This window comes from Argopecten irradians, chromosome 2 (assembly GCF_041381155.1).
Source record: "Argopecten irradians isolate NY chromosome 2, Ai_NY, whole genome shotgun sequence".
NCBI lineage: Eukaryota > Metazoa > Mollusca > Bivalvia > Pectinida > Pectinidae > Argopecten > Argopecten irradians.
In genome coordinates, this window is record NC_091135.1 from 14,592,433 (window position 1) to 14,606,376 (window position 13,944).

At 36.5% G+C, this 13,944-nt stretch overlaps 1 protein-coding gene across 3 annotated transcripts in view; it reads left to right on the top strand.

The window, feature by feature from the left end:
* LOC138314556 (uncharacterized) overlaps positions 1-13,944 on the top strand; it is a 73,458-nt gene that overhangs the window by 42,335 nt on the left and 17,179 nt on the right. For all 3 annotated transcript variants that reach the window (XM_069254943.1, XM_069254944.1, XM_069254942.1), the window contains exon 3: positions 4,490-4,987. In XM_069254943.1, coding sequence (XP_069111044.1) covers positions 4,519-4,987 — 469 coding nt within the window. In that variant the 5' untranslated portion in view covers positions 4,490-4,518. The remainder of the gene's footprint in view (positions 1-4,489; positions 4,988-13,944) is intronic.

Consider the following 13,944-nt stretch of genomic DNA (forward strand, 5'->3'; position numbering starts at 1 on the left):
ATCATCAACACTGCTACACAAAAGTTATACTATACAAGAAGACACAACATTAATATACTGCAGCCTTCCAAAACACACACCCGGACTTCATACACGCATCACATCGCATAAATGGAAGGCCGTCCTTACGTGACCCTAGCTGTTTATAGGACGTTAATTTAAACAAACAAACTGATACACAAATGTTAAATCTGATATCACGATAACGCGTTCCATACAAATAACGTTATCTTCTTTTTCTGTCCTGTTGGTTACACAAAATACAATTATTGTGAACGTTATTTCTCATTTAAGCGTTTATTACGCCAGTACAAAATGCGGTTTAATAAGATTCAGCTAATTGTGCTTTATATACTAACAATGTGTGAATTCATCATTACAGTTACTTTATCAAAATCTAGTTTTGCGCTACAATTTGATAGCGCCGTATAGAACGCATATAGTATAGCATAGGAAATCAAAATGCCACAAGCATGCAGCATACATGATATAATCTTATGTCTCATGTGACGAACAGGTTTTTTATTTGCAATAAAAAAATAACAATGTCTTATAACGTATAACATTATGTTAAATGACATCATTTCCATCAAGTTGATAAGCCTTTGAAAACACAGGACAATAAATAAATCTTTTCCACGTGACCAGTCTAAGCAGAAATATGTAGAGGTGGTGTGAGCGTCAAGGTTACCCAAGTCACTCATGGCACATGAATGACAAGAAAAAATGCCGCAGTTGCACTCTCTATTTATAAAAGAGAGATATATAATGGCTAATTGATTTACGATTCAAACTTACAAAGGGAAGCCCGCATTCCTCCATTCTCAGATTTCGTCCCGCGTGATGTAAGCTTTGCACCATGACTATTGTCACTAGCGTCAAGTGATGACAGAGGCTAACATAAAATTCGGTGCATATTACTATACCGCTGTACATGTCGGGGGTTAACTGACACTTGCTATTCTGTACGTCAAAGGTACAGGAATGTTGATATTTAGTAAGGCATTTATAAAACTTCTTAACATAAAAAAGCGATGAGATATTGCAAACCTATTTCTTGTTGATATCAGTATGGTTTTTATGACGTTATTTAAATTAGTTAATATTTGTAAGTTTATCGTTATAAAACGTTCCGTCTGTTTCCATCATTAGTTGACTCGAGTGTTCTTAAAACATATATTAATGTTGATACAAGCGTTTGAAAATGTAACGTCGAACTGTCTTTTCTGTGTATATATAAATACACACACAACAAGCGCCTCTAAGTTTGTTGTGGTTAGTTATTACGTGAGTGGGACGACTGATTTTTCTGTGGTCATTAATAATGTGACCAGGTGTGGTGTGTTGTACAGGACCTTTGAAAGCATACCCAAGTACGTAAGTAAGCGTTCCACTATTACCTGACGAAATACTTAGATACGAACATGCATCATCTTCCCAAACATCTATTCGGCACGAGCACCATATAGCACACAAAGGAGGCTGTCCTACACAATACTAGCTTCAGTGATATAACACTATAAAAAGGACAACAGTTCCACGATACAAGAAGTCACAAAACAAAAATACCACATTTTCCCAAAATACACACCAGCACTTCATACAAACAACACACCGCATACACGAGAGGCCGTCCTTACATGACCCTGCCAGTTAACAAACAGGACGTTATTAGTTGCCAGGTACTGATTACTGGTCGGTAGTTTTTCTCCGGGTACTCCGGCTTTCCTCCACCAACAAATTAAACCTGGCACGTCCTTACGTCACCCGGCTATTAATAGGACGTTAAAATAATAAACTCACATCCTTCAGATAAGTTCTTTACTTCTTCCCGGCTTATGTCTTATATTGGTTTATCAAACTGTAGTGTACATAACCGCATTATCCAACACGCATGAACCATGTTCATATATACATGAATTAAACCACCATTCGGTAATTTAGTACATTAAGTTCATATAGGCTTGGATATATGATATATCATTACTTCCCTCTGGCGAACGAATGTTTGAATAGAACAAGACGAACCTATCTGATAAGACGAACTTATCGCTAGATCAGGAGATGCGCTTTACGGTATCCTTCATTATACACTATTTTCTTATCAGAATTTTACAGATAAAGAAAAAAAAATCTAAAGGTTATCTGGATTTCTTTTCTATCATATAAAACGGTATATGCTGTTTATTGTAGAATCTGCGTAATGTTTAATCTATTACAATTTGTTAAAAAATCGATCTTTATGCATTGAACACTCATTTGATAGACAATCTGGGCCAACATTTGCTGCTTCAGGTTTTATCTCTGCATGTATTAACTCGGTTATCGGCATTTACTTATTTGTTTCCTGACATTTATACGACTTTTATGCATCCCCATTAACAGTGGACCAGTTCAGTTAACTGCACTCTTACAAAGTGTTTTCCCTATAAATTTGTCCTATCCTTCCTTTTAGGCATAGTTTCACGAGTTATCGTGGTATATTGACTCTTGATTTTTCCAAAAGGTTATCGAACGGTTTTTTTATGTTTTTGTCGAATAACATTGAACGTTAGACCTTCGATGTATGAGCCAAGTGATAGATTTCCTGTTTCAATTTTTACAATTAAATTGCAGGGGGAACAGTTGTCGGGTTATGACCGTAGTACTCGGCCGTAGGGCGATGGGGTTTTCACGGGTACTCAGGATTGTCTTTACCTTCTTAACCGTGAATCTTCTTAAATGGCCGTTGATTAAACTTAAATATTTCAATTTAAATACAAGATAATATTAAACATATTTTGTGAGTATTGTTTATGTTACAAGAAACTACATGATCTTTATGTTATTTAAGATTTGTGATATATGAATCGTCTCAGCTAATGTTTGTTTGATTTATTAACGTCCTATTAACACCTATTGTCATGTAAGGACGGCCTCCCATGTATGCGGTGTATTGCATGTATGTTGTGCGGGGTGCGTGTTTTTGGGAGACTGCGGTATATTCATGTTAATGATATAGTGATGCGATAAAAAACACATATAACTAATGATTAACGTTTTCGGCAAATATGTTTCGTTCTTGTAATGAAAATTGCTTTTTATCTGAACAACCTTTGGCAAATTAATTTTGGATACCATATATTGTCAATCTCCATAAACAATTAAAAGTATACTGAATATCAAATGTCTTGCCAAAATGATCGAAGTATGTATATTGAATATAATTGAAACAGACAGGAGGACATTATCTTGAACTCCCTTTCTCGGTCAAAGGGTTAAGGTCAGTTGTGTATCTCCGACATGATCTGAGCCTCTATAGTGCCACCCATATATATCTGTCCATCATGTTCTGATTTCCTGTTAGTCTAGATGTTTGTGTTTGGATTTATCGCACGGTAGTAATGAACCCATTCAGATATCGGTATTGGCTAGTTAATATCTGCAAGATTCCAGAACTAAATTGGCAAATAACTGGGATTATTAAAAAATATCTCGAATTTATAGTTACGTCGAGAGTATAACTCAATTATAGGGAATGGTGTCCTGGTTAACACAAGTGATATTGTAAATACCTGTACATCAAAAACCTAGGAGCGAGCTATAAAATGTTTAAGCACGGGTATGTAATAATCAATCCCAGTGGTAAAGACCAAGTTGGGATCTACCGCAAAGCATTCTAGATAATTGGACCTACATCGTAATGACCTCATTTATAATTTCACCAAATCAAAATGTATCCTCCTCAGCATTTTTACCTTTGGTACGACGCCGTTGAAGGATTACGAAGGTTTCAATATCTTTTCGTTTGAGATTTCGGCCTTTGTATACATTAAATATATCCATTCTGAATTGAAATTCGTTGCACTTTGATATCACAATCATAATATATCGCTTTTCAACCAATTCATTTTTTTAAGATTGTTATGATCTATTAATATCTGACGTTTGATTATAACGTTGTTTTTTCACATTTGCGACTTTTTATTTTACAGTTGGAAGAATGAAACGCACAAAAAGTATTAAGGGATGAATATCAGATACAATCAATTATGACAGATGAAGCTGTTTTTATTTGACAAAATGAACACTAATTTAAATGTAAATGCCAATATTATCTGCTTTATAGGACGCTAATTTTATTCTGAAATTTTCTGAATACGCTAGAAACTTGTATCTTCCTGTCGTCGATCGTCAGAATAGTTCGGATTCCAGGCAACTTCAAGTGGAAGCTGTAAAATAACCTTCAAGTTTTTTTTTCAAAGGTCAATGGCCTTGGGAACAGATTTGTCGACTGATTACATCGACTTGAAAACACATTAGAGCAAATTTTTAATTAAGATTTAATGTCTTTTATTTTTAACGTACCTTTAAATGTTGGTACTTGACCTGCAGAAAGAAATAATTTTTATTCATATTCATAAAAGAGTGAACTGTTGGACTGAGCAAGCTAGTCTAAATGTGTTTACTTGGTTATGTTTTTGACATAATTTCTGTCTTAAATTTTCAGGTTTCAGTGAAGGAACTTATCACGACATAATGTTGGAATCAGTAATCAAAAGTCGCCTTCTGACTTTATGTCTTTTGGTCATCATGTTCTCTGGACCTACTATTGGTCAAGGATACGATACAATCTCTCGGACTAAACGTGCAAATCCCCCAGTGCCAAGAGGGTTCAATGGAAGGAATCTGTTCGGCAGAAAGGATAGGGGAATGCAGTATTCACCGGAAGTACGTGTCAACTGCACGAAAAATTGCCATAAAAAAGGATTTCAGTTGAAATTTAATGAAATGATTCATATACAGAGACTAAAAAATAGAATTATAAAAAAGTTGGGTTTATCTACGAACGAAAGGGGAGATGTTCAAACTCCTTTTAACACCAATTCTTTAACACGGGATTCTAACACAACGCCAAAGTTGGAGAAGAGGAAAAAACAACATCCGAAAAAGGAAACATCTTATATTCGTGGATTTTCGGAAATAATAAGTTTCTCGGAAAAAGCAGGTATGTACGATTTTTGTCTTTTTTATATACAGTTACAGTGAGTATATATAAGTTTATATTTTGTGATTGTAAAATTTGTTATTTCTAGAAAATCTCGCTACAATAACATTTTTATTTAATTCACTAAAAGTATTAAACCAACTTTATAGAATTGGTTTAACACATTTATTTAATGTAGTGATCACTTATGTGCATATTATGCAATTGGTGGGCTACTTTTGTCTATCCATCTTTGTTCAGGTCTGCAGTTTGGGTTCAAGGAGTCAGTGACACTAGTTATATGAAATATGTGCTACTTCCAGAAGCTCTGATTCATATGTAAATGCACATTAAACCTGTTTGCAAGAGGCAAGAGAGAGTTTAGTGACCTTGGCTATACAGTAAAAGTCAGAAGCGACTTTCTTTATATTATCATTACCCTCACTTTTATGGCATTTCTGCCATTCCTACCGACTCAAACTGTTACTAAATTGCAGATAATGTCAACGTTAGCAACACTCTGTGTGAAAACAACACAGATAAAAACTCTAATATATGAATTATTAGCTCCCGGGACAGTCTGATCTTAATTCATTTCGGCATAAACTCCCAACACCTTCTCATCACCAAAGACAAAACTCTTTTAGGAACCATGTCATACGTCTTTCTCTATAGTGTAAAGAAATGGATGATAGCTTGTTTATATGCTGTAACATGACAGAGCATTGTTCGCGAAGGGAAAGACATGAATGGAGGCTTCACTACATTTTGTGTATAAATCACATTTTGCTCATTCATGTACTTAGTCCCGATTCATTCATTAGTGACAGTATATACACTTAATGCGAAATAATTGATCACACACATACCGTTATTTAAATACAGAAATACTGGACGAACATTGCATTTGTAACTTTATAAATGTCCCTTGTGAATCTAATAAGAAACGCGGCTAATTTGACGTCATTTATCTCAATATATGGCATCTATGTATCTGAAACAACTAAGTCAGACTTACGATCTTATAAAATATAAGCCACAAACATCATATATATCAAATGTACACATTGAGAATGGTAATCATGTTGGAACGCAAGAACATATGCGCTTCAAGAATTAAACAAATCCGAAATCAATTGTAGATCATTCATTTAAATATTAACTTTACGCTAAATTTGATACTGTTTAAACACTAATGTTTCTAGTTTCTAAAGACCCATCACGGGCAAAAATGTACAAATTTATGAAGTGTTACCTCATCGTTTTCTCGCTTACTATAAAAAAACGAACTCTTTTTCCCCTGAGATTCATGGTAACTGTTTTACTTTGGTTTTTTTGTATACTAATGGTGTTTTACAGCCTTCATCAATAGATATGATTGCCTTTCGAAATGTGGTCAAAACTACTGATGCTGAAATGTTTATTTCTAGCAACTGAGTCATACACCTGACTGTATTACATCAGTGTGTATTTATTGAGCATAGCAGAACAAAATTATTAATACTTTTACCTCTGATTCACCAGAACGCTTGACTACTCTAACATCTGAATCACAGCAACGCTCCAACACTGCCCATTACATAAGAAGCGTACATATCTTAACGACACCTAAACGGTGTATAACTGCGTTGGCATATGGCTAGCGTTGGTGCTACGGAGGTATTAGTGCGTCGTGGAACATTTGAGACAAAAATCACTATGGCTTCATCAGAACATCATTGTTTATTTGTTTCGACAGCAATTTTAACAAAGAACTCAAATAGATAACCCTTTTATTAAATGCGTTATCATGTTATGTTTTTCCGAGATTTCATAACTCGGAAAAGGAGGCTTCGTTAGAAAAAAATTGTTACATCGTTGATCCAAAACTTCTTCGAGACAATAAGGGTTTAGCAGAGCCTTACGTATGGTTAACATAAATGAAGTAATTACTAAAGAAACTACAATCGACGTTGTATGCGCAGTGTATGCACTACATTCAATGTATAGACTGTTAAATAGCAGTTCAGGTAACGAGAACACATTAGACATTAAACTCCATTGCATCGCATCCCGAAATCTGTTGATCATCAATAAAAACGCACATTAGAAAATGTTAGCTTTTTAGAGAAATTCCATACTGCAATAAAACTATGAATCAAACTATTTTAATGAATGGCTTTCTAAATACACAAATCTGTTCATGTCAATTTTCTAAATGCTCTCCTTATTGGACTGAAAGACTTTAATTAGCCTGTAAGCATCCGATACAGTGTATGTGGTTGTGAGTCATGACATGATAACTCTTACAAATGTCTCGGGAGAAGAATGTTCCTCAGATACTGATAGGCACTTTTCATATCCTCCCAAAGATATGGTATCGGTTGTCTCCTATAAAGTAAACAATTTGATACGTTTATACGGGGTAAGAGTCCACTGCTTAGCGTCACGTCATGCTAAATGTTCGAGACGTCACGTAGGCATCTAGCTGATCATCTCTTCCGCAAACGCTTTCCTCAAAATGGTTTCCATTGATACTAACCATTTTGGAAAATTGCTTTCATGCAACGATTCGTATTACTCTCACAGGTAGATGCATATCCGACTCATTAAGCTATATGTTAACACTTTTCCTCATTTTGCGTTTTGGTTAGACAGGGTGATGCTATTCAGAACTGTATCAATAGTAGCTCGTAATAATATAACATTTTATGTGTGTTACAAGTGTCATTGGCGTATTATATCAATACTAAACATCGCCATATGATAGCGTTCGGAATGGAAGAGTCCGGAGTGAAAATGCAATTTTCCAAATACAATTAATTTCTTAATCCTGACATGAAAAAGCATTTCAGATCATTTTTTTCATGTACAAAGTGACTGTATGATGCAGCTGTAATCCTCTCATTGTGCCTTATACCAAGTGTCATAGGTGTGAGATGATGATGCGCTGATATTTAAGATTGCTTCACCGCAAAGGACAGCAAGCCACCCATGGGGGCTTCGTTCAGGAATCCTATCAATGATGACAGTGTCAAGGTCACCACATTACAATAAAATATCGTGTTATGTCATAACCGATAATAATGATTTTGTTTCATCATACGTAGGAGGATCACAACCTAAATTGACAGATACTTATTATACTCCTTTGATCACTGAGGTATCTTGCCTGTGCTATTGACACTTCGCAGTTAATTAAACATAAATGGGAAACACGTGTGGTAGCTATGAAGATGTAAAGCAGACGTATTTCGAGCAGTTTAATTCAGTTACAAAACTATTTCTCTTATTTACATCTTAATTGATCTCATTATGTTAGGTGAGGTTAACTAACTTGATAGGCACATTATTAATACCGTTGCATTGTGGGTTATGCCGCCCCTTTAAGAAACATTATGTATAACTCGATAACACCTGTTCAATCTACCATCATCACTTTATAATGTTAATGAAAGTTCTCACAAAAGTCATCATTTGTAAGTCAATAGATTTTGTGGTTCGTTCAAAGGATACTGCGTTCAACTGCAGCAGTCATGTAATTTATTCTCTCGAAAATTATGACTTATCCTTAATACCGTAAAAACCAGCATGTCAGCTATTCAGCGTAGAACAATTACAATATATAGATTTAAATCTTGATAATTCACCTGTATAACGACTTTGTTACAAATATGTGAATCCAAGGTACCTGTTCTCACATTTAATGTAAGAGGAACAAAATTTGGGGCAGGATCATTTCTTTTTCAACGGACATTTTCTTATATGCCAAGTCTTAATTTGGCATTCATTTGAGCGTTCAAATCATTAATGACGGCTTTTGTTAAGGTTCTCTCATAGCATGGCGGTGTCTACTGTTTACCGCGCAGAGGAATAGAATCAATGAACAAGAATCATTCATTCATACTGAGGTGGCTACTCTCAACAAGTTGGGATGACATTCATTATTTCTTTTTAGAACTATAAAAGTATTGATATAGACGTTTTTATAAAACATGTACATGTGTATTTGTATCGTTTATGCAAACATGTTCACTTCCGCATGCTATATAGCATGGCTAACATTTCACCGCATATTTTATCATGCACACCTGCTGTAAATAAATAAACATTAAACATGCTAAATGTGCAGTTTATATTCAGACTTTAACGGAAGTACTTTATCGTGAACTCGCAGCTGACGAGCATATGAAATTTACAACCATAAATAGATATGAAATATTTTTTAAAGTTCAGATGTCATGTGTCAAAGACCACATGATCGGGCGGGATCACACATATCGTAATGCATGATTGTAGATTGTGTGACATTCTTGTTATTTTTTCTGTATTAATGTGACAACAAAATATTACCTTTGTTTGTTCAGCTGGGGATTTGTATAAAGTATGTGCATAGATGTATATAAGCCGCTGTGTCAGGAACAGCTGCATGTTTTCATCTCGTTTCATACGCATCAACAATTTTTTTAAATAAAAAAAAATTGATACATCACTGTATTTGCATATTACAAAGCTATCTACCTTTGCGGGTAAGTATTGATTGTGACGTCATGTGTTTACGAGCGTAACGTCATACGTCGTGATTTTCGCTAACAAAAAAATGACATCACAATGGATACCTACCCACAGGAAAGATATAAATGTTCTCTATACTTTGTAAAGTCAGGGTAGATTTTATTAATAAGAAATATTCTAGCGCTATTTTAAAAAAAACTGCATGCATATTTCCCCTTATAATGTATACGTAACTACTCAATAATAACTTTTTATACAAAGAACAATATATTCTTAAACATAGGACCAAAGGCAGATGACAAGGGGAAAACGGTTACGACATTGGAGGGAGCTATAACGGAATATATAATATATAGACTAAACAATTATTATTAATAGATATCGATTCTAGCGATCATTTCCTATAATTTGTATTGGCTTTATACAGAGTTGTCATTTTGAATACCATTGAAAGGAATTCCTTGTTGGTAAATATGTAATAAGCGGCCAACATATGTCAGAGTAACGTGGTGTGTATTCATAGAAAGATACGCTATTATCATAAGAAATGAAAACTATTTCCGCAAACATCTTCCGAATAAGTGTCCCATAGGTAGACACTTGGATATGATAACAAACCACTCGACAGTATATGTAACGTTCGTTGACACGCGGGTCTGATTGTCAATGCTCACATGACTTTTCTACTTAACCTTAACGTTGGGAAGTAGCTAATGCGCGTACTTTGGTTGATGAATCATGCTTGCTGCAGCTTTATGACTTTATTTAGTTAATGAGTTCATGAGATGCAAGATGAACATGACACATGGGTTAATGACTATGAGCCTATCTTCCTATCGATTTCTTTAGGATGTGAGATCACTGTTCTCGAAGAAACTATAGCAACATTGATTACAGATAACAATATCAATACTGCTTGATTAAATCAGAGTCTAAATAGTAAGCAGATATTTTATCGAAACGATTATGTCGTACACCTGCCTATTTGTTGGGTTGATGCCACAATTACACAACCAAGTTGGTTAGGGAGTTAATTATGTTGAATATCATATTAAACGCCAATGCCATTTAAGGACAACCTCCACTGTATGTTATGTGCTGCGTACATGGTTGCTTGTATGTAATAGGAGGCTGCGGTATATTCGTATTCTTTATGCTTGTACTAATACTGTGATTTTCCCTTCTTATAGTACATATGTATTATTGCAATGGTACCGCCAAAGATACCGCTTAGCACACTCAACCCGTTGACATTATACTGCAAACCAGCAAACCATATTTCGATTGAAAGCTTAATAGAAAAAGCTACATGTATCATTTTATAGCCTATGCTGTGAATGGGCCAAACCAGAGTCTACCTCTAACAGAAAGCTCAACAGAACCAGTTAAAGCATATTGTTAGAACTAGAATATTAAATTTTTCGAGAATTAAATATGACAAAATTCTCCCATTTGGTTAACAGCATATTTATATTATTCGACTATTATGAAGCGTGCCAGGCAGATAGCTTACACGCAGTCATGAGATCTACCATAGGATTTACTATACACGATGGAGCACATCAAACTTCATAAGCGAAGATTACGTTGAGACCTTATACCACGTGGTGCGTATGGTATTTCTGACTTGTGTATCACTGAACTTAGACCATTGATCTACTGGTCTGCAATCACGTGGATATGTAAAAACATACATAGCAATATATATTGCTGTAATGAGGGAGGAAAAAGTAATTGCTTTTTGGTTTATGTTGTTTTCTTTATGACCTAAAATAGCATTTAAAGGTGTGCAATGTTGGGTAATCGTCCTTTGCAAAACGATCGAACTCGCAATCCCGAGTTGGTTTATTTGTCCTATCTGCAGTCAAAATGATTTATGGTCAGCATCTTATGTAGGCATTTTATTTCGATGGGTGGATGTATGTATGTATGCCTCCTTGTTATGTTGGAACTATTTCCCTTTTTATAGTGCTATCACACCGAAGCATACCGCCAAAGACAGCACGCAAGCACACCCTTACCTGGTCACAGTATACTGCCAATTGGCAACCAGTCGTTCCATTCCATTTATGCTGAGCGCTAAGCAGTGGCATAAACTACCACTTTTATATGGTGTGTCTCAATCAGGGGACACATCCCAGGGTTTGTGGTAGTATGTCGGCATATCCAGACCATCTGGTCACTATGGTCCCAGTTCTACTCGGGTACATCACTGTTTACGGCTGATATAACTGACAACGCAACTAGCAATTACACAATATAGATTTATATAGAATCTTTTCAATAATCATGAAAAACAATAACATATTTCGATTAAACAGTAGCATAGCTTAGTATAATCAAATAGAAGTTAATTTCCCTTTAAAGTGCCAAACAGTCGCAAAGAATCAAATACTAATTATTGCATTCAGCTATACTAAGGATCGGCGTGAACCCAGGGTGCTTTAAAATCTTTTGAATCAAAGACAATGCTGTTGGAGAGAAGGTTACAATCGCACTTAACAAATAATTTGATCATTTTGATAGCGCTTTTATCATCTAATGGTCTATGTGCCTCTCCAATCAGCCTTTTTAGCCGAAAAATTCGTTGTATTTTCTTGTTAGATTACGATATAGTACACGTGTTTGTTTCGAAAATAATATAAGTGTATGAGACCGTTCGACCATGTAGATGTATTAAAAGTTACCTTTAAACACAGGAGGAGATTATCTATGTTACTTGATCAACAATTATGAGTTGCAAACCACAAATTACTGCAATCTATAAATAATTGACTGACTGGCATGAGTTATGCTTTATCTTACAATCATATATAGAGAAACACAGAAAAAATATTTAGAGAGAAAGGTATTAAGGACACGAAGGAAAATAAACAAGAGGCCCAGAGGGCCTGTATCGCTCACCTGGTTTGTAATGCCAAGTAATGTTCTGAATACAGGTTCATTGTTTCTTTTCAGAAGGAATTTTAATATTAACCTCTAAATCCCCTATTGGGCCCCACCCCTCCTGCCCCCAGGGGGGTCAGAGCCAAAATTTATACAAGTTCTGTTCCCCTTCCCCCAAGGATGTTTATGGCCAAATTTGGTCACAATCCAAGCAAAACTCTAGGACAAGTAGCGATTTATAGGATTTACCTCTATTTCCCCTATTGGGCCCCATCCGTCCTGCCCCCGGGGGGTCAGAGCCAAAATTTACACAAGATCTGTTCCCCTTCCGAAAAAGGATGTTTGTGGCCAAATTTGGTTACATTCCATGCAGAACTCTATGACTAGTAGCGATTTAAAGGATTTACCTCTATTTCCTCTATTGGGCCCCACCTCTCCTGCCCCCGGGGTATCAGAGCCAAAATTTATACATGTTCTGTTCCCCTTCCCTCAAGGATGTTCATGGCCAAATTTGGTTACAATCCATGCAGAACTCTAGGACAAGTACCGATTTATAGGATTTACCTATAATTCCCCTATTGGGCCCCACCCCTCCTGCCCCCGGGACCAGAGCCAAAATTTATACAAACTCAGTTCTTATTCTCCCAAAGATATTTCTGGCCAAATTTGGTTACATTCCATGCAGAACTCTATGACTAGTAGCGATTTAAAGGATTTACCTCTATTTCCCCTATTGGGCCCCACCCCTCCAGCCCCCGGGGGGCCAGAGCCAATATTTTTACAAGTTCTGTTCCTCTTCCCCCAAGGATGTTTGTGGCCAAATTTGGTTACAGTCCATGTAGAACTCTATGACTAGTAGTGATTTAAAGGATTTACCTCTATTTCCCCTATTGGGCCCCGCCCCTCCTACCCCCGGGGGACCAGAGCCAAAATTTAGACAAGTTCTGTTCCCCTTCCCCCAAGGATGTGTGTGGCCAAATTTGGTTACATTCCATTCAGAACTCTATGACTAGTAGCGATTTAAAGGATTTACCTCTATTTCCCCTATTGGGCCCCACCCCTCCTGCCCCCAGGGGGTCAGAGCCAAAACTTATACAGGTTCTGTTCCCCTTCCCCCAAGGATATTTGTGGCCAAATTTGGTTACAATCCATGTAGAACTCTATGACTAGTAGCGATTTAAAGGATTTACCTCTATTTCCCCTATTGGGCCCCATCCCTCCAGCCCCTGGGGGGCCAGAGCCAATATTTATACAAGTTCTGTTCCTCTTCCCCCAAGGATGTTTGTGGCCAAATTTGGTTACAAACCATGTAGAACTCTATGACAAGTAGTGATTTAAAGGATTTACCTCTATTTCCCCTATTGGGCCCCGCCCCTCCCGCCCCCGGGGGGCCAGAGCCAATATTTATACAAGTTCTGTTCCTCTTCCCCCAAGGATGTTTGTGGCCAAATTTGGTTACAATCCATGTAGAACTCTATGACTAGTAGTGATTTAAAGGATTTACCTCTATTTCCCCTATTGGGCCCCGCCCCTCCCGCCCCCGGGGGACCAGAGCCAAAATGTATACAAGTTCTGTTCCCCTTCCCCCAAGGATGTTT